Source organism: Eptesicus fuscus, chromosome 18 (genome assembly GCF_027574615.1).
Source record: "Eptesicus fuscus isolate TK198812 chromosome 18, DD_ASM_mEF_20220401, whole genome shotgun sequence".
Taxonomy (NCBI): Eukaryota; Metazoa; Chordata; class Mammalia; order Chiroptera; family Vespertilionidae; genus Eptesicus; species Eptesicus fuscus.
Window position 1 is genome coordinate 45,250,534 of NC_072490.1, and position 19,809 is coordinate 45,270,342.

General features: G+C 41.6%; 1 protein-coding gene across 1 annotated transcript in view; it reads right to left on the minus strand.

The window, feature by feature from the left end:
• The window catches only part of DNAH12 (dynein axonemal heavy chain 12), a 229,555-nt gene that overhangs the window by 37,505 nt on the left and 172,241 nt on the right, over positions 1–19,809 (minus strand). The window contains exons 53-58 of the mRNA XM_054729795.1: positions 18,464–18,705; positions 14,285–14,432; positions 10,828–10,973; positions 5,878–6,092; positions 4,951–5,143; positions 1,680–1,872 (exon numbers count right to left, since the gene is read on the minus strand). Coding sequence (XP_054585770.1) covers positions 1,680–1,872; positions 4,951–5,143; positions 5,878–6,092; positions 10,828–10,973; positions 14,285–14,432; positions 18,464–18,705 — 1,137 coding nt within the window. The remainder of the gene's footprint in view (positions 1–1,679; positions 1,873–4,950; positions 5,144–5,877; positions 6,093–10,827; positions 10,974–14,284; positions 14,433–18,463; positions 18,706–19,809) is intronic.

The following is a 19,809-nucleotide window of genomic DNA, read 5'->3' on the forward strand; positions in this document are numbered from 1 at the left end:
TAAGAAATAAACTGATAAATTCTTCTTATCCTTTCTCCCATTTGAACAAACAGTGTAGTGAGGAGACAGTAAGTTGGTTCTGCTTTGATGGACAGGGAAGGAAGGGAGACATTATAGACTATCTCAGCCATGGTCCCCATAGGATATTACTTTAAGACTATTCTTTTGGCTCTTCTAAAATAAAAACAAGCAAAAAAAACCAAAACCTCAAAAACAACAATACAGAAAAACAGTACATCTGAACTGAAAGTCATTACCATCACTGTCGCACAAAACTAAACCCATCCCAAGGGAAAGTATGCCTATGCCTTTAAAAAAAGTCCTCCAGAGCAGGGGTGCATAGGGTGGGGAACAGCAGAAGGGTACTGAACAATTAGTGCAATTTCTATTTAGGTTTAAAAAAATTTTTAAGTTATCCTAATATTAAGATGTGCTTGATTCATTGGGTGGGTGGGCCAAGGAGGATCAAAAGTTCTGTAAATCAATATTAGCCTATAGAAGTCATTCTGTAATATTTTATTGTGTGCACTTGAGCTTCAACTACTGTTTCTGGACCCTAATTTTCTTAACTATCAAATATAAAAAATAACCAACAGTTAAGGCCTCTCTACCTATAATACTGTAGGGTTCTACTAAACATCCTATCTAATAATAGAGTAACATATAAATTACCATCACTCCGCTACGCCCACGATTGGGTGGCGGGAGGCTGGGGGGCGGGACTCGGGGTGGCCTATCCGGCCATTGAGAGGCACAGATCCACTGCCACTGAGGGGGCCTGCCGCGGACACCCAGTTGCGCCTCTCAACAGCAGGGTAGCCCCCCTCAGCAGCCGCGGACCATTAAAAGTGGGGGAGCTGGGTGCCTGTCCGCTGGTGCACCAGCGGACAGGCACCCAGATCCACCGCGAAAAGCGAAAGTGTGTAGGGGACCCTACACGTGCATGATTCAATCATGCACTGGGCCTCTAGTATATATATAATGTGAAATTACCATTTGGCTGTCATAGATAAAATTTGTAATAAATATTTATTCGTTGTAGATTTCTTATCTTCCTTCCTTCACCTGCCACTCCCAACTCTCATACCTTTCTCCCTGATGAGCAAATGACCAGGCAATGGCAGAAAAGCATTCTTATTAGTTCCTAAAACCACTTAAGGACCAATTAACCAGCAATTACCTCCACACACCTTAAACTTCAACCAGGAACAGAGACAAGCCAAATTCTCAAACTCAGTTTTTATGTGACAGTCAGTTACATTTGAATGAAACAGACTAGCTTGCCTTACCTATGCAATAATAAAAATATATTATGTTTTAGGTATTTTAACAGCTTTACATGTAATATTCATATATTAAAAATTTTAAGTGCTTTTCTCCAATTCAAAAATAAGGCATTAAATATTTGAAAAAAGTACAGATTTATAAAATGTGTATATTCTGTCATGAATTTTTAAAACTTTCATTTTAAATTTATTTCTCTATGTAAGATACTATACAGGTCAGACCAGGTTTTGGATAATTCAACAGTAAGAAATACTCTGTGAGTTAAAAATTAGTTTCTGTTTTTATATTTTTATGAATTCTTTTTCTTTCCCAGTAAGCCTAGTATAGCACTTTCTTAAGGCACCCGGAGCAAATCGTTAAGAATCAAAAGATTTCTAGAATTCTTTTTTCACCTGCTGTTTCTTTGTTATCTCATTGGACATCATTTTAGCAGAGTCTAAGACTTTAATTGCACTTTCATCTTCTAAAATGTTCCCTTCTGAAGACGACAATGTTTCCAAAATTTTTTTCTCTATATCTTTTAGCTGTTTCTTATTAGCTGCAGACTGAAGAATAAGAGCATTTCTTTCCTCTTCTAATTCTGGTCTAAAAGATAAAAACATGCAGTCTAAATTTGTAGTATTTTAGCTAAATTCATATTTAAATATTAGACATCACAATGTTATAGACACTTAAGTAATTTTGTAGACATGTAATACAAACTAAGATGATTAGTCTCTTAATCCTAACCTAAAATTACTTCCATTCAAATAATAACTTGAGAAATTTAAGCAAAAAAGCAATAACATGTACTGTGCTAAGTCTAAGAATATAGTAAGTTTATCCACATGGTGTAGCCAGTTATGTGAGAATAAGAACTGGAGAAGAACTAATGAACAAAAAAAATCCAGAGACATTGAAGCATGCAACAGACTAACATATTTCAGAGGGGAGGGGGAAAGGGGTATGAAGATATTAACCAATGAACTTATATGCATATATGCATAGCCCATGGGAAGACAATAGTGTGGGGAAGGCCTAGGGAGGGGATGGGAGCTGGATGAACAAAGTCAATGGGGGAGGGGAGAAGGGGGACATTGGTAATACTTTCAATAATAAAGATAAATTAAAAAAAAAAGAACTGGAGATGAAACTTTTTATTTATTCCTTGGCATCATCATATTCCATCTAATTTTAATTGTTTCTTCTATAATAGCAGATATAGAAAGGATGGCTTGTTGTACAACTGGCTCTGGGGTGGGGGCAGGGGCAGGCTGGAGGGGGCTAAGGGGAGAAAAGAGGAACATATGTAATACTTTCAACAATAAGGTTAAAAAAGAGAGAGAGAAAATCAGAAGAGTAACCTGAAAAAAAAATTATCTCTTTGTCTTTAACCTTTGGCTTTTAAATTATGATGGTTTTGGTGTGAGTCTCTTTGGATTCCTCTTGTTTGGGACTTTCTGTGCTTCCTGGACTTGTAAGTCTATTTCTTTCACCAGATAGGGGAAGTTTTCTGTCATTATTTCTTCAAGTAGGTTTTCAATATCTTGTTCTCTCTCTTCTCCTTCTAGCACCCCCATTATGTGAATGTTGGTGTGCTTGAAGTTGTCCTAGAGACTCCTTACACTATCTTCATATTTTTGGATTCTTTGTTCTTTTTGCTCTTCTGATTCAGTGTATTTTGTTTCCTCATATTCCAAATCATTGATTTGATTCTCAAAATCTGCTACTCTACTGTTGAATCCCTGTAAATTATTCTTTATTTCAATTAGTGTACGCTTAATTTCTGACTGGCCCTTTTTCATGTCTGACATTCTCACTAAGAACCTTGAAAGTCTTGATAAGTCCCTTGAAACTCTCATTAAGATCCATGATCATCCTTATAACCATTGTTTTGAACACCGTAGCTAGTAGTTTGCTTCCATTTCATTTAGTACTTTTTTGGAGATTTCTTCTGTTCTTTCATTTGTGACATGTTTCTTTGTCTCTGCATTTTGCCTGCTTCCCTGTATTTGTTTCTATGTATTAGGTAGAGCTGCTATGTCTCCAAGACTTGGTAGAGTAGCCATGTGTAGTAGGTGTCCTATAGGGCCCGGTGGCTCAGCCTCCCAGTCACGAGGACTGGGCCCTCTAGATGCACCCCTGTGTGGCCTGTATGTACAGTCTTGTTGTAGCTGAGCTTTGATTGCTGTTGGAGTCACTGGGATGAATTGACCTCCAGGCTGATTGGCTGTGAGGACCAGCTCTGTCGGTTCTTGGGCCTCTGATTGATATGTATGGGGCATGCTGATGCCAGATGCTGCTTGTTTGAGAGATTTCATGAATGTCTGAAGCCTGAGCCAGGACAGGCCATTCATATGGAAAAGCTGCTGCCCACAGCTTGGGTGGGGCTGAAAATTGGATGGAGCAGGGTCTCATGGTGGAGTGGACAGTGTGAGCCAGGCTGATGGAAACTCAAATATGGCTGCCAGTCAGCTCTGCAACAGGGGAGGTCTCAGCATAGGAACAATGACCCCTCTGAGCATCTCTGTCTGGGAGAAAGCTGCCCCTGAGTTCTTGCTCTGATGCCAGACAATTCAATTCCTCCCTGTATGTCCCTGGATTCCCCCCAAGCTGCTGCCCCAGCACTGGATCTCAGAGGGAGCAAGTTTATGTAAGTTTGTACACCAGCCCTTTAAGAGAAACTGCCTGCATCTCCAGCAGCCTCTGTGTCACCCAGCCATAAACCCCACTGGTTTTTACAGCCCAAAGTTATAGGAACTTCTATTTCCAGCTCTGGCACCTTGGGCTGAGGGGTCGGTGTGGGGCTGGGATCCTTTGCTCCTCCAGAAGGCCTCTGCAGCCAAGATATCCCTCCCGATGAAAACAACGCCTCATGTGGGTATAGGACCAGCCTGTTCCGTGCCTCCACCCCTCCTACCAATGTGCTTCCTTCCTTCCTTATCTATTTGTAGGACTTTCATTCAGCCATATTTCAAGTGTTCTGAGTGATGGTTGTTCTGTAGTTAGTTGTAATCTTGATGTGGTTGTGGCAGGTAACAAGTAGGCATTTAACTACACAGCCATTTTGGTTCTCCCCACAGGAAGCAATTCTTTACCATTAGCCCCATCACGTATATTTTTATCATTTAAATAATAACATATGCTATTAATAAAAAATACATCAATTATGAAGAAAATAGTAATAATTACCCATAGTCTTAGCATCTGAGTGATGATCACAGTTAATACTCTGGTGTGATCTTTCTCAATCTTTTCTGCATTCATCATTAATTTTTGTTTTTACAAAATATTACCCATACTGTATATAGTTTAGCATACTACTATTTGTTCTTATCCTAAGTATCTTCTTATTAATATCCTGTATATGTATTTAAACACATTTCTGATTTTATCCATAGCATTCCTATGGTGAAATTTTTTGGCTCAAACAATCAGATAGAAGTCAGAAATTATGGCATGTCACTTGAATCTTACTACCCTTATTAAGAGCCCAATATAACATGGTTGACTTATAACTTGCTTGTTATAGAATGGCTATTTTAAAGAATCATGTAATTATTTAATTTATAATAACAAGATATAAAATTTGACAAGGTTTTGAAATAATCACATAACAGAAGTATTAATGGCCTACAAGTATTTCTCTCTAGGCCACCCGGAAGCAGCTAAGAAAATACATACCTCTCCTTTGCGACAACAATACCTAATAACTGATCTTCAAGTCCTTCTGGAGTTATCATGAAATTGAGCAAAGACAGTTTTGTAGCTAGCTCTGGCATATAGTGTGGATTTCTCAGTTTTGTGGTGATATAAAACTTGAAATCAAAGGAATACTCAATAATGACTTCACCAAGCCTGATGCAATCAATGCCACCTGTATTTCAGAAAACAAATGAATAGTAAGTAAGCCAAAGTTGCATAGCCCCTCCCCCTATGTTAAGACCTTTCCCAGGTTACTAGTAATTTAAAGGAGAATACAGATGTGACAAAAGTCACAGACACAGAAGTAAGTAAACAGTTATACAGCAGGACTATTCATTCTGGGATAGTATAAGACATTTTCTCTGGTCATGGAGCCTTCTAATGAAGATACCTCTTGATGTTACTTCCTCTCTCAATTTTCAGAATCCAGAGTACTGACCATTATACAATGGAACCTCTTTCAATTTTCAATCGTGATTCCAAAGTTATTTGTGTATAACTAAAGCTCTTAAAAGTACTAGAGTTTGGCAAAGATAAAATTTTTATAAGCAGAAAAAATATGAGGTGGGCAATGTTTACTCCCATGGTCCACATTAACCATTACTACTTCTAATAATGGACTTTGTGTGGTCCACAGTCACACAATAAAGGAATTTCAGGCTGCCTTTAACTTTTTTATGTTCTCTACTGAACAACAGTGTAGATAACAGTGATTAAGGCAAAGAAGGGAGGGCAAAGTTCATTCTTGATACTTGTTCCAAATTTCATTTCATACATAACAAAGATACAGAAGTTTTGAGTTATTAACCTCATTATTAAATGTATGTGGTGGTTTTTCCTTCCTCAAAGATAAGCCTCAAAGATAACTATCATCTTTCAGTTCAACTAATATTAATTGACTTCTACCTTGTTTAAAAGTTTGTCTAAGTAGTAAAGGCTCCAAAGATGGGTCCAGTTCTTCACCAACATTTTCTAACAGAAGCGGAGTTCCAAACTGAATACAGTTTTCCAGGGTTCTCATGTAGTCTGAATCTGATAGCTTAATAACACTAAGCTGATTTTCTTTCTCAGAATTTTTGATCCATTTATTGGCTTGACCCTGGGGGTCAATCATTAAAGGCCTAGAATATAATAAGAAAAATTCTGAGGGGAATAAATAGATATTCATATTTCTTTAAAATTATATAATTTAAATAATCAACATCACTATCAATTTGTAAAAGTACAATGTGTTTCAAAAATATTATCAGTATTAATCTTCACAAAAGTCCTGTGATAAAAGAGTGAAAAAGGAGTTTTAGACTTATTTATTCTTTAAATTAAGAAATTTAGTCTCAGGGAACACTTTGATCAAGGTTCCATGGATAAAAAATACTTCAATGTCAGAAGTAGGATCTTGTGAACCTATAAGCTGTGCTCTTTCCAATATAACATAGCATCTTCAAGGTAATTTTAACACATGACATCTGTTAAAATAATATGAAAAATAATTCTACTTATTTGATAAAAATTTAAAGTAAGAGATCTACTAGTCTATAATGGATTTCTTCAGGGTATCAATAGAGTCATTCCCAAGTTTAGTCCAATATATATTTGAGATCTATTTAGAAATTTTTTCTCTGTAAGTATGATAAAGATTGTAATCAAGAACACATGATTCATTGTGTGCCTTCTTCTTCCTCAGTGATAATGCTGTCCTAGGTTTCTTTTGTATTCAGTACAGTGCATTAAATTATCTTTAAAAAATATTAACACAGCCCTGGCCAGTTGGCTCAGTTGGTTGAGCATCATCCCATGTACCAAAAGGTCATCTGTCAGATTCCCAGTCAGGGCACATTCCTGGGATGTGGGCTTGATCCCCAGCAGGGGGAATGTAGGAGGCAGTCAATAATGTTTCTCTTCCTCTCCCTTCTTCTCACTCTAAAATAAATTTTAAAAAAAAAATAGCACAGAAAGGGGAGTTTTCATCCCATGTCAATTTGGCTTTCTCAGACAGTCTCTTTCCGTTTTAACAGCTTGTAGGTATAAAATCTTCTTTTCCTATAAATAAGCTCTTTAATCAACTACTCCCAGATACCTCTATTCTATTTTCTTTCCTTTCCAAAAGACAAAGAAACCTAATACAGCTGCCTGGTTGTTTTCTTCCTCAGCTCATATTGTACTGAAATCCTACTAAAAACACCAAAAGGTCCAGACACTAGTCAAAATTTACTTTTAATATCACAGCAAACAGAAGAAACAAGTTCTGAAACTGAGAAAGTTATTTTACATACAACTGCTTAAAAGTTGCCTAGTAATTAGACTAAATGTATCAGGGTCCTATTTAAGACCTTTTTCTTTCTTATACAGTATACTAGAGGCCCAATGTATGAAGATTCGTGCAAGAATGGGCCTTCCTTCCCCTGGCTGCCGGCACCGCCTTCGCTCTGGCAGGAGCTGCCTTTCTGCCTTCCCACGCTGCTCAGAGGCCCGGACCACCCCAGCCACTCAGTGCCTATGTATGCAAATTAACCCACCATCTTTGTTGGGCTAATTTGCATATTCACTCCTGATTGGCTGGTGGGCGTCGCGAAGGTATGGTCAATTTGCATCTTTTTCTTTTATTAGCATAAATGCTTATTATTAGAAAAACACAGTATTTGTTCTTTCCATTGCAAAAAGTGACAATTTCTATAAATTGACATTTCAATGCTAATCAATATTCTTATTAATGTTTAAATCAATGTTCTTAGAATTGCAAAAGAGATTATTTTTTATTTTAAAACAAATCCAATTCCCACTTAATACAACTTTATGTAAGTATCTATACTAATAAAAGGGTAATATGCTAATTAGACCGTACATCTTTCGAACATCCTTCCGGACGTCCTTCTGGACAAAGCCATGTTGGTGGTGGCCTAGGCAGAGGCAGTTAGGGGCAATCAGGCCAGCAGGGGAGAGCAGTTAGGGGCGATCAGGCTGGCAGGCAGGTGAGTGGTTAGGAGCCAGTGGTCCCGGATTGCGAGAGGGATGTCCAGCAGTCCGACATCCCCTGAGGGGTTCCAGATTGGAGAGGGTGCAGGCTCGGCTGAGAGACAACCCCCCCCATGTGCATGAATTTCATGCACCAGGCCTCTAGTTACAAATATAACTGGAAATTGAGTTGTGTCCATCAGAGAGATAAGACCATGCCATGGTATTTGTAATCCAAGGACAAAACACACATTGTAGCTTGAGCAAGAGCAAAAGAAAAACTTAATTCCAGGGTTGGGGTGGGAGTCTTGGGTAGAAAAATGTCTTGGGCTAAAAACATTATACTGTTACCAACCTTTACCAGGAGAAGGGTGGGAAACTCCTGTTCAAGACCAACCACAGGTAGAAGGCAGAATTAAGCAGTCATAGAAAGGAGGGGAAGAAAGACTGAAAAAGTCATAGCCTGCACAAGGGTCTTCCTAAGACTAACAACCAGAATAACAGAGTCCCAGTCTTGCCCCCAAAACAACCTAACACAGAGTACATCCAGGAAGAGTAAAAATGTAGAGAGACACCCCCTATGTGTCAGGGGCATTCAGGTGCTTGCCTTTTTTTTTTTTTTTTTTTTTTTTTTGCATCTTTGAATGTGATGAAAGGTAAGGATTTAATTTATTTTTTAAAATAGTGATAGCCATTTACATCAGCACTGTTTATTGAGTTACCTTACCTTCCTCACTGATTTGTTTCGTTTTTAATATACTTTTATTGATTTCAGAAAGGAAGAGAGAGGGAGAGATAGAAACATCAATCATTAGAGAGAATCATTGATCATCTGCCTCCTGCATGCCCCACACTGGGGATCGACCCCACAACCTGGTATATGCCCTAACCGGGAATTGAACTGTGACCTCCTGGTTCATAGGCTGACACTCAACCACTGAGCCAAACCGGCTGGGTCTTCCTCACTGATTTGCAATGCAACTTTAATGTATCTCATATTCCAAAAAAAACCCCTGAAATTTTCATTATAGTTTTAGTATGTTTTTATTGATTTTTAGAGAGAGAGGAAGGAAGAGGAATATAGAGATAGAAACATAGATGAGAAAGAAATATCATTGATTGGCTGCCTCCTGCACATCCCCTACTGGGGATAGACCTCACAACCTGGGCATGTGTCCTGACCAGGAATCAAACTGATGACCTCTTGGTTCCTGGGTCGATGCTCAACTGCTGAGGCACATTAGCAGAGCTTCATTTTTAGACAGTGAGATATCTTATTCCACATTTTATTTAACATAATGATTAAGAACAATGATTTGGAAGTTAAATTGCCTGGGTTAAAATTCTAACTCCACCATTCACTAGCTCAGTTATCTTACTTTCAAATTACTAAATCGCTCTGGGTCTCAAGTTCCTCATCTGTAAAATGGAATAATAATAATATGTAACTCATAGGAGCTTGTGAGAACATAGGGCACTTACAATAGTAACTCATGAATATAAGAGCTCAGTAGTACTTATCAGAGTATGTTTGAGATATGGTCCCATGAAAAGACTATTAAAATTAGATGACAACATGACTGAATAAGCATTTATAGGAAACTATTTCTCAGATAAGAGTAATTTTCCAAAGTAATATAAATGAAAGGATAACAATAAAAAACCATTTGGGATATTCATATAATTATCACACTATTGATAGTAATTTTAAAAGGTATCCATGAAACTGCATAAATTATAGTATCTTGAAAATGGATAGAAATACCTAGTTAAGGACTTGCATCACTACTATTTGTCCACCACCCATAACTGAAATATCATTGCTGACATGTACACATCAGGAACTGTTCAATATTGAAATTGGGACTCAAAAGAACTGTTGGCCCAGAAAGAAACTAACTACAAACTGATTCATCTGCCTCTCAGCATAACCATTATGGCTTGTCTCATTTTCGGTTCTTATAAGTGTATTTCTTGTATCATATGATCTCATGCATCTAAGGGAAATAATGAACAACATAGACTGAAGAACAAAAACAGACCCGGTGACAAGGAAGCATCGATCAGACTGTCAAACCTCAGAGGGAAGGCAGGGGAGGGTGGGGGAAAGGGGAAGAGATCAATCAAAGGACTTGTATGCATGCATATAAGCCTAACCAGTGTTCATGGACAACAGGGGGGTGGGGGCATATGTGGGGAGGGGTTTGGGATGGGAATAGGGGGATGAGGACAATTATGTAATACCATAATCAATAAAGAAATTAAAAATAAATAAATAAAGCAAAAGAAAATATTATCATAAAAAAAGAAATACCTAGTTAAAATAAATACACTGAATAGCCAAAAACTAGAAATAGCCCAGGTGTCCATCAACAGGAGAATGCATAACCCATGATATATTCATACAATGAAAACCACTCAGCAACAAAAAATAGGAATATCATAGTGTGTAGAAGAAACCTTGCACAAAAGAGTATGTACAGTATGATTTGTTTATATGAAGTTCTAGAACAGTCAAAAGTAATGAATGGTGGAAAATAATCTTTTTTTAAAAGAACTCATGGAATGGTGTTCTTCAATTTTATGTATTACATGTAATGCTAATTTTACCTCAAAAGAAAAAGTATACTGAACTTTAGTTAATGATATACATGGATGAAGTATTAGGGAAATTACATCCATGTCTTCAACTTATGTTGAAACACATAAAAAAGTATGATTTGTCAAATGGATAGAGGAATGGATAAATATTTGATAAAACAAGAAGAAAAAATGAAATGTTAATTTAGGATCTAGGAAGTGGTAGCTATATGGGTATTTTAAAATCCTTGCAACCTTTCTCTATGTTTGAAAACAACTTTCAAATAAAATTACTGAAAAATAAATATATTTTATGTTCCTTACCAACGCCTGGAGTTATTAACAATCACTCCATTATCTATGGAGAATGTATCTGTTGGTAATCCAGCAATATTCCAAGCTCTAATTTTTACTGGATCACCCAGGGTCTTACTCAGTGAGAACTCCTCTGAACATGGGAATTTTTTCTCCTGTAAGAAATAAACAAATAGCTGATATTTTCTTTCTTCTTGTTGATCAAAATATTTTTAAAATTAAAATATTGATTTGTCATTAGATATCCTATCTAATAAAAGAGTAATATGCAAATTGACCATCACTCCAACACACAAGATGGCTGCCCCCATGTGGTCAAAGATGGCTGCCCCCATGTGGACACAAGATGGCCACCACAAGATGGCCGGCAGGGGAGGGCAGTTGTGGGTGATCAGGCCAGCAGGGGAGGGCAGTTAGGGGTGACTGGGCAGACAGAGGAGGGCAGTTGGGAGGGACCAGGCCTTCAGGGGAGGGCAGTTAAGGGTGACCAGACCTGCAGGGCAGGGCAGTTGGGGGGCACCAGGCCTGCAGGAGAGAGCATTTGGGGGGACCAGGCCTGCAGGGGAGGACAGTTAGGGGCAACCAGCCTGCAAGGGAGGCAGTTAGGGGTGACCGGGCCAGTAGGGGAGGGGAGTTAGGGGTGATTGGGCTGACAGAGGAGGGCCGTTGGGAGGGACCAGGTCTTCAGGGGAGGGCAGTTGGGGGAGACCAGGCCTTCAGGGGAGGGCAGTTAGAGGTGACCAGACCTGCAGGGCAGGGGAGTTGGGGGGCACCAGGCCTGCAGAGGAGAGCATTTGGGGGGGACCAGGCCTGCAGGGGAGGGCAGTTGGGGGTGATCAGGCCTGCAGGGGAGGGCAGTTGGGGGTGACCAGGCCAGCAGGGGAGGGGAGTTAGGGGTGATTGGGCTGACAGAGGAGGGCCGTTGGGAGGGACCAGGTCTTCAGGGGAGGGCAGTTGGGGGAGACCAGGCCTGCAGGGGAGGGCAGTTGGGGGTGATCAGGCCTGCAGGGGAGGGCAGTTGGGGGTGACCAGGCCAGCAGGGGAGGGCAGTTAGGAGCAACCAGGCCTGCAAGGGAGGGCAGTTAGGGGTGACTGGGCCAGCAGGGGAGGGCAGTTGGGGGTGATCAGGCCTGCAGGGGAGGGCAGTTAGGGGTGACAAGGCTGGCAGGGGAGGGCAGTTAGGGGTAATCAGGCCAGCAGGGGAGGGCAGTTAGGGGCAATCGGGCTGGTAGAGGAGCAGTTAGGTATCGATCAGGTTGGCAGGGGAGTGGTTAGGGGGTGATCAGGCTGGCAGGAAGAAGCGGTTAGGGGCAATGAGGCAGGCAGACAAGCAAGTGGTTGGGAGCCAGCAGTCCTGGATTGTGAGAGGGATCCCAGATTGGAGAGGGTGCAGGGTCTTCACAAGGGTCAATTTATATTCAAAATATGTAATAGAATTATAAATGTTTAAAAACAGCCATATATCCATATAACTGCCCTCCCCAGCCTAGCCTGTCCCCTCTCACACCCCTCCTTGCCCAAATTTCGTGCACTGGGCCTCTAGTTATTTAATAACTCTAAGGAACAGAAAATAAACACCTGAATTCAAAGTTGTACTATCTCGAGGCTATAAAGCACAGCATAGGGAATATAGTCAGTAATCTATAATAATCTATAATAATAAAAGCATAATATGCAAATCAACCAAACGGCTGAACAGCAGAACAACTGTCTGGATGTCCTTCTGTATGACCTTTCAGAAGAAGCCGGGACTGCAGCTGTGGGATTGAGACAGCCGCCGCGGCTGTGAGGGAGGGATCAAGGCAGCCACTGTGGCTGAAAGGGAGGGATTGAGGCAGCTGCCATAGCTGCAAGGGATCGAAGCACAGCTGGGAAGGCCTACTCTTGCACAAATTTCGTGCATTGGGCCTCTAGTATACTAATAACCATGTATAGTGTCAAGGGGGTACTAGACTTATTGCGGGGATCATCTGTAAGTTATATAAGTATCTAACCACTATGCTGTACACTTGAAACTGTTGCAATATTGAGTATCAACTGTAACTGAACAATTTTAAAAATTGTAAAGAGAAAGTAAAAAATAAAATATATTAGAAAAAGAAAAAAAAGAGAAAGTTATACTATGGAAGTACTTTACTGATTCAACAAGAGGGAAAAAAGAGACTTTATATTTTCAGTTATTTCCTCACTTCTCTGTCCTTATTATCATCTTTCCCCCCAAAATATCCCAACTTATACTTTGAGTGATCTAAAAAGAAACTTATCCTATCTAATAATAGACAAATATGCAAATTGACCATACTTCAGACACACCCACAAGCCACGCCAACAAGCCACGCCCACCATCCAATCAGAGCGAGTATGCAAATTAACCCAAACCAAGATGGCTACAGCCACAGAGAGCAAGGTTTCCTAGGTAACAGAGGAAGCCATGCTTTCCGCCTGTCCTTGCCAGGCCTAAGCCTCCACTCAAGCTACAAATTTTCAATTATAGAAGGTAAACAAATTCAAACAAATGGTGGCAGAATAGAGCTTGAGAAAGCAGGCCAGGGTTGCCACCGGCAACAGGGGAAGCAAAGCTTTCCACACACCCTGTCCGGGCCCACCCGCTTAAGGCAACAAAGTTTCAATTATAACCCCAACACAAATGGCTGCCGGCCTCAGCCTCGGAGGGAGCCCCAGGCTTGGCTCCGTTCCAGGCTACAAAGTTTCAATTGTAGAAGGAAAATAAATTCCAGATACCAGAGCCTCTGCATGGGTTGCCAGGGGGCGTGGCCGGCCTGCAAACCACCACAGGCCCCTTGCTCAGGCCGCCCCACACCCCAAGGGAACCCCCACCTGATCCCAGACGCCCTTCAGGGCAATCCAGCTGGCCCCCACCCCTGTACCAGGCCTCTATCCTATCTAATAAAAGAGTAATATGCAGATTGATCATCACTGCAACACACAATATAGCTGCCCCCATGTGGTCAAAGATCCTGCCCCCATGTGGACACAAGATGGCCACCACAAGATGGCCAGCAGGAGAGGGCAGTTGGGAGGCACCCTGCCTGCAAGGGAGGGCAGTTGAGAGGGACCAAGCCTACAAGGGAGGGCAGATGGAAGTGATCAACCCTGCAGGAGAGGGCAGTTAGGGGTGACCAGGCCGGCAGAGGAGGGAAGTTGGGGGCAAACAGGCTGGCAGCAGAGTGGTTAGGGGGTGATCAGGCTGGCAGGCAGAAGTGGTTAGGGGCAATCAGGAAGGGAGGCAGGCAAGCAGTTGGGAGCCAGCAGTCCTGGATTGTGAGAGGGATGTCCGACTGCCCGTTTAGGCCCGATCCTGGTGGGTGGGATCGGGCCTAAATGGGCAGTCGGACATCCCTCAAGGGGTCCCATATTGGAGAGGGTACAGGCTGGGCTGAGGGACAACCCCCCTCTGTGCACGAATTTTGTGCACCGGGCCTCTAGTAAAATATAAAATCATTACCTTGCACAACATGCTCCAATCTTCTGTACATGTTTGTCGAAAGCCAGAAGTAAAAGCACCAAGGTAGGCTATTACTCCTGCTGATACCAAGACATCACCAGTCAAATTTTCATATACTATCTGGAGGTCATCTGCAGCTTGAGACCATCTGTGAGATAAACCAAAGGTAAAATAACCTCACCATAGAGAATGATAGAAGACAGTACTTGAAAGGGCAAGGAACTTCTAGCCCAGATTCTATAACAAAAAGCCATGAAATGTTGGACACTTGCTTACCTATAAAATGAGATTAGATCCCTTCTTAGCTCTAGCATGCTCTAACACATATCTATGTTAAATAAATGACAATCCACCTTTCACTATCAGAATATTAGGTGCTGTTGTTATTGTTTTCAGAATTTGGCCCTTCAGAATAAGCAAAAACAAATGCCAACCCCCCCGCTCCAGCTCCCAGTGTTTTGCCTAATCATTTTCTTCAGGATGATTTAGTCTAATTGTTACAGGATAGGAGAGGTCTTCTCCGGTTGCTAGTGTGGTTGGATTTCTTGCGATATTCCAAGAAAAAATTTTCTAAGATTCATATGGGAGAACAAATGATTTTTATTTGGGTGGAATTAAATCCCTGAGTTTCCAAAGTCCCATTTTCCTTAGTCCAGTCATAGAAGAAGCGTAGCTGGGGACAGTATCTAGAGTTTCCTTTCCATATTGGAGCAGAATCAAGTCCAGTATCAGGCTAGCTTAGCTTGTGTTTCCCCACTGCAGTCCATTAGTCCATTATGTATGAGGTCCACATGGCTGTGGACCATACAGCGGATACAAGGAAGAAGGAGCAAAAGGAAGCACAAGCCAAGAGTCAAGTGTAACAAGAGAGAGAATTCCTTTGTTTAGGGGATTATGTATTTCCAAATTTTTGTGGGCTTGCAGCAATGATGCCATTCTGACCAACTTTCTCTGTCCCTAGGTTTTACTGACAGGCACCTCCTCTAGTCCCTGGTCACTCCAACTTTAGTGGGCATGTGTCTATCTTCCTTTTGTTCTGTTCCCTTCTACCAGTGCTTTGCAGGGAACATACTGATGGTTCCCTGGGGAGTGCAAAGTTGCAGCTTCCTGGTGAAGCTGCCTAAATGACATGCCCATAATGTCCGGCTTTCCCCTTTGCTCCTTTCCTATTATTAACAAACTAGGGGCCCGGTGCACGAAATTCGTGCACTGGGGGTTGGGGGTCCCTCAGCCCACCTGCCCCCTCTCACATACTGGGAGCCCTCAGGGGATGTCCTACTGATGGCTTAGGCCTGCGCCCCACAGGGAGCATACCTAAGCCACAGTCTGGCCTCCCATTGTGGGAGGCAACTGGGCTGTTCAGGGGAAGGCACCAGCCCCATCACCCCACTGCTGCAGCCACTGTCAGTCACCGCAGCCACCAAGGTGTTTTCATCAACACGGACTCCAGTCCCTTCACCAAGAAAAAATGACAACTTTCTTTAGGCATTTTCAAGGTGTGTCTTTCATAGGATATGGATTTCTTTATTTATTTTTTATCCTCACCTGAGGGTATGTTTCCATTGACTTTTAGAGAATGTGGAAGAGAAAGGGAAAGACAGAGAGAAACACTTTGATTGGTTGCCTCCTGCATGAGCCCTGATCTGGGCCCCGGCCAGGGAGGAGCCTGGAACCTAAGTACATGCCTTTGATCAGAATCAAACCAAGACCCTGCCGTCTGCAGGCTGAGGCATTATCCACTGAGTCAAACCGGCTAGGGCAGGAAATGACATTTCTTAGCCTTCCAGCAGTGGACCTTCATTTTTTTCTCCAGAAGTGTGGTAGAAAAACCCTAGATCACCTTTTTGGATTCTTATTACCCAATTACTAAGAATATTACCAGTGGCATACAGGAAGCTTAGCCAATGTGCAGTCAGAAAAGGTGTTTCCTCTATAGTTCACACCAATGGAGGGCTGGACCCTGCCTAGGCCTCTCTAGCTCCCTCTGATCACCGGCTAAGCCCCTGCCCAGGCCTGCCCAGGCTGAAAGCCTCTTGGGCAGGAGCGGACCCCCAGCTCCCTACAATCAATCACAGGGGGTCCGCTCCTGCCCAGGCCGAAAGCAGACCCCCAGCTCCTTGCCCAGGTGATCAATCGCAGGGGGACAGCTGGTGTACCAGGCCGAAGAAACTCCCAGCTCCCTGCGATCGATGGCAGGGGGTCCGCTCGTGCACCAGGCCAAAAGCCTCAGGTGGAGGCTTTTGGCCTGGAGCCGGAGCAGACACCCAGCTCCCTGCTTTCGATGGCAGGGGGTCCGCTCGCCACGCCCACCATCCAATCAGAGCGAGGAGCTGGGTGTCCACCACGCCCACCATCCATCGAAAGCGGGGAGCTGGGTGTCTGCTTCGGCTCCAGGCCAAAAGCCTCCAGCAGAGGCTTTTGGTCTGGTGCCAGAGCGGACCCCAGCTCCCTGCAATCTGTCACAGGGGGTCAGCTCAGGGAGCCTATGTATGCAAATTAACCGCCATCTTGGTCAGGTTTATTTGCATACTCGCTCTGATTGGCTGATGGGCGTGGCGTGGCTGGTGGGCTTGGCTGGTGGGTGTGGCTTGGGTGTAGCGAAGTTGCGGTCAATTTGCATATTACTGTTTTATTAGGTAGGATAGCTAATTACAATGGTATCATAGTGGTTTTAGTATTTATTGTTTCAGTGCTTTTTGTTAGTCTGCAATTTATTACCCAAATTATATTTAAGTTGTATAGAAGCTGATATGCTGTTGCTAGGGATAATATTTTTCCATTTAATGAAAACTTTGTGATGAAAGAACATTCCAAAACCATCAAATCTGCACTATAAACTCAAAGGCATATTACTTTATCATGCTAGTCATTCAACAAATATAATTAACTAGAGGCCCAGTGCATGAAAATTCATGCACTGGAGGTGGGGTCCCTCAGCCCGGCCTGTCCTCTCTCACAGTCCGGGAGCCCTCAGGGGCGGGAGGCGACCTGGCAATTGGGGATGGCTAAACCCCCATCACACCTCTGCTGCTGCCACTGCCGGCAGCACAAGCCTCAGCAGGCCCTGGGCAGCTGGGCAGCTGCCATCCAAGGCTTGCCTGCACCTCAGACCGGCCCTGGGCAGCTAGGGGGCTGAGGGGACTGGGGGACTCCAGAGGCAGGCGTGCTGGCGGGGCTGAGGGGGCTGGGCGCCGCCATCTTGTGGCTGTGGGCACCGCCATATTTGAGGGTGTGATAGTCAATTAGCATATTCCCTCCTTATTGGCTGTGGGCGCCGCCATCTTTGCAATGGCATGAGGGTCAAATAGCATATTCCCTCTTTATTAGATAGGATAAGTGAGGTAGCTGGCTGGCCAGTACAAATAAATAATTAGAATAAAACTAACTGGCATGGTTAGATCAAGCCAGTTATATCTTCTTTGAAATAAATTTCAACAGAGTGAGCCATATATCCATTACTCCCCACCCGCAACATTTTTTTCAGGAAAAATATGCAAAACTAGAAAGACCTGTACAGTGATTACACACCTACTCACCATTTAGATTAAAAATTACCATTTCCTGCCCTGGCCAATATGGCTCAGTTGGTTGGAGCATCACCCCATACACCAAAAGGTGATAGATTTGATTCCTGTTAGGGCACATACCTTGGGGCATGTGTGGAATGCAACAAGTCAATGTTTCTCTCTCACATAGATGTTTCTCTCTCTCTCCTTTCCTCTCTCTAAAGTCAATAAAAATAATCACTTCCCTTATTTGCTTCTCTTTTTAACCTTTTGCACTCGGATGTCGAGATTAAAATTACTCTTTGAATGTATCAATAATTTGAAATATAAAAAAATCCAAATAAATAAGTTTGTATGAAAAGAAACTCCAGTTTTTTATTCTACTGCCACGCTTTGTAAAATCTGGGATATTTAAAAAATTAAATCCTGAGTAGAATAAAGGAATCGAGAAAAAAGCAAGCGAGTGCAAAGGGTTAAACATTTGAAAGCAAGTTGCAAACAACTTATTTTGACATTGATATTCTGTTTGGAGAACCTTGGCCAGGTGCTTTGTAGAATGTCCCACATTTTCAACCAGCCATTTTAAAATCAATGATCATAATAAATATCCAAATAAAGTCACATATTCAAGCCTGATATTTTTATATGTTGCTAAAATAAGCAGAAATATGACCTTGATTTTTCTCCACCCAGTCCTCCAATTAGTTTTGAGGCTCTTTCAAGTTTCTTAGCACACAGTTCCACCTGATCTTCTAAACGAGCCTTTTCCTCAGTTTTTTCAAAAAATATATTTTGTAAGGTTTCCAAATGATGTTCAACTTCTGCCAATTCTGCTCTCTTCTGATTCAAAATTTCCATGATCTCAGCTAAGGACTTCTGAGCTTCTGTTAAACGGGCTTTCTTAGGAGCCACTACCTGTTTGGGAACAATAGATGCAGCTGTGATGTATACTCTGTAAAACTGACATTTATATAATTCTTTATAGATATTATGAATTTAAAACATGTATTATTATACATTCACTTGTTACTTATAATAAAAAACATATAAAATAAACATTTTGCCTTAAATCTTACATCTTTTTATACACAAATAAATTAAAGTATCTTTATATATTTTGTAAAATATATAAATCATTCTGAACTAGTACACTGTCATATGTAAAACAGATAAATTATTCTGAACTAACAAAATGTCACAATATGTAGCAAAAAAATGACACAATAGATACCAAAATGTCTCTAAATAAGTTGCCATTGAACAGTTGCCAAAAACAGAGAAAAATATGTAATAGAATTATAAATGTTTAAAATACATGAATATGCTTTTTCTTGTTGTTGGTTTTCATTTTTGCATTTCCAAGTCTGTGAATTTCTCAGTCAGGTGAGACCTTGATGTTCAATTTCACTACCAAAACTGAATTTTCCTCAACAAATCTTGAAAACCCACATTTTTGTTGAGAAAAAAAGTTCTAATTTTATTATGCTCATTAATATATCAAGAAAGGGGTTTGCCAAGCAATATAGAAACAGACTCATAGAAACAGAGAACAGAGGAGAGGAGGGTCAGGAAACGAGGTGAAAAGGTAAAGGGATTTAGCAGCACAAATTGATGGTTGCAAAACAGCCACAGAGATGTGGATTGCAGCATGGAGAATATATTCAGTAATGTTGAGATAACGGGGTATGGGGCCAGCTGGGTGCTTAGGGCAGCCAGGGACCACTCTGAGGAGAGCATAGTTTTCCAGCCACTTTGCTATACATCTGAAACTGGTGCATAATGAATGTAAACTGTGGTTGGAAAAAGAAAAAAAAGAATAGAGTTTGCAATTTTATCTTTGAGTGTATTATAAGCCATTGTTAGGAAGAATTTAGATGACCAAAGAGAGTATGTATATTTGAAATAAGGGACACCTAAGCCTTCTGCCATGAATAAATGTGAAGGCAAAGAGGGAAAAGGGAGGCAAGTTAGCAGACACTGAATGTCCCACTATCTCTTCTATTGGCTGAAATCTTGAAG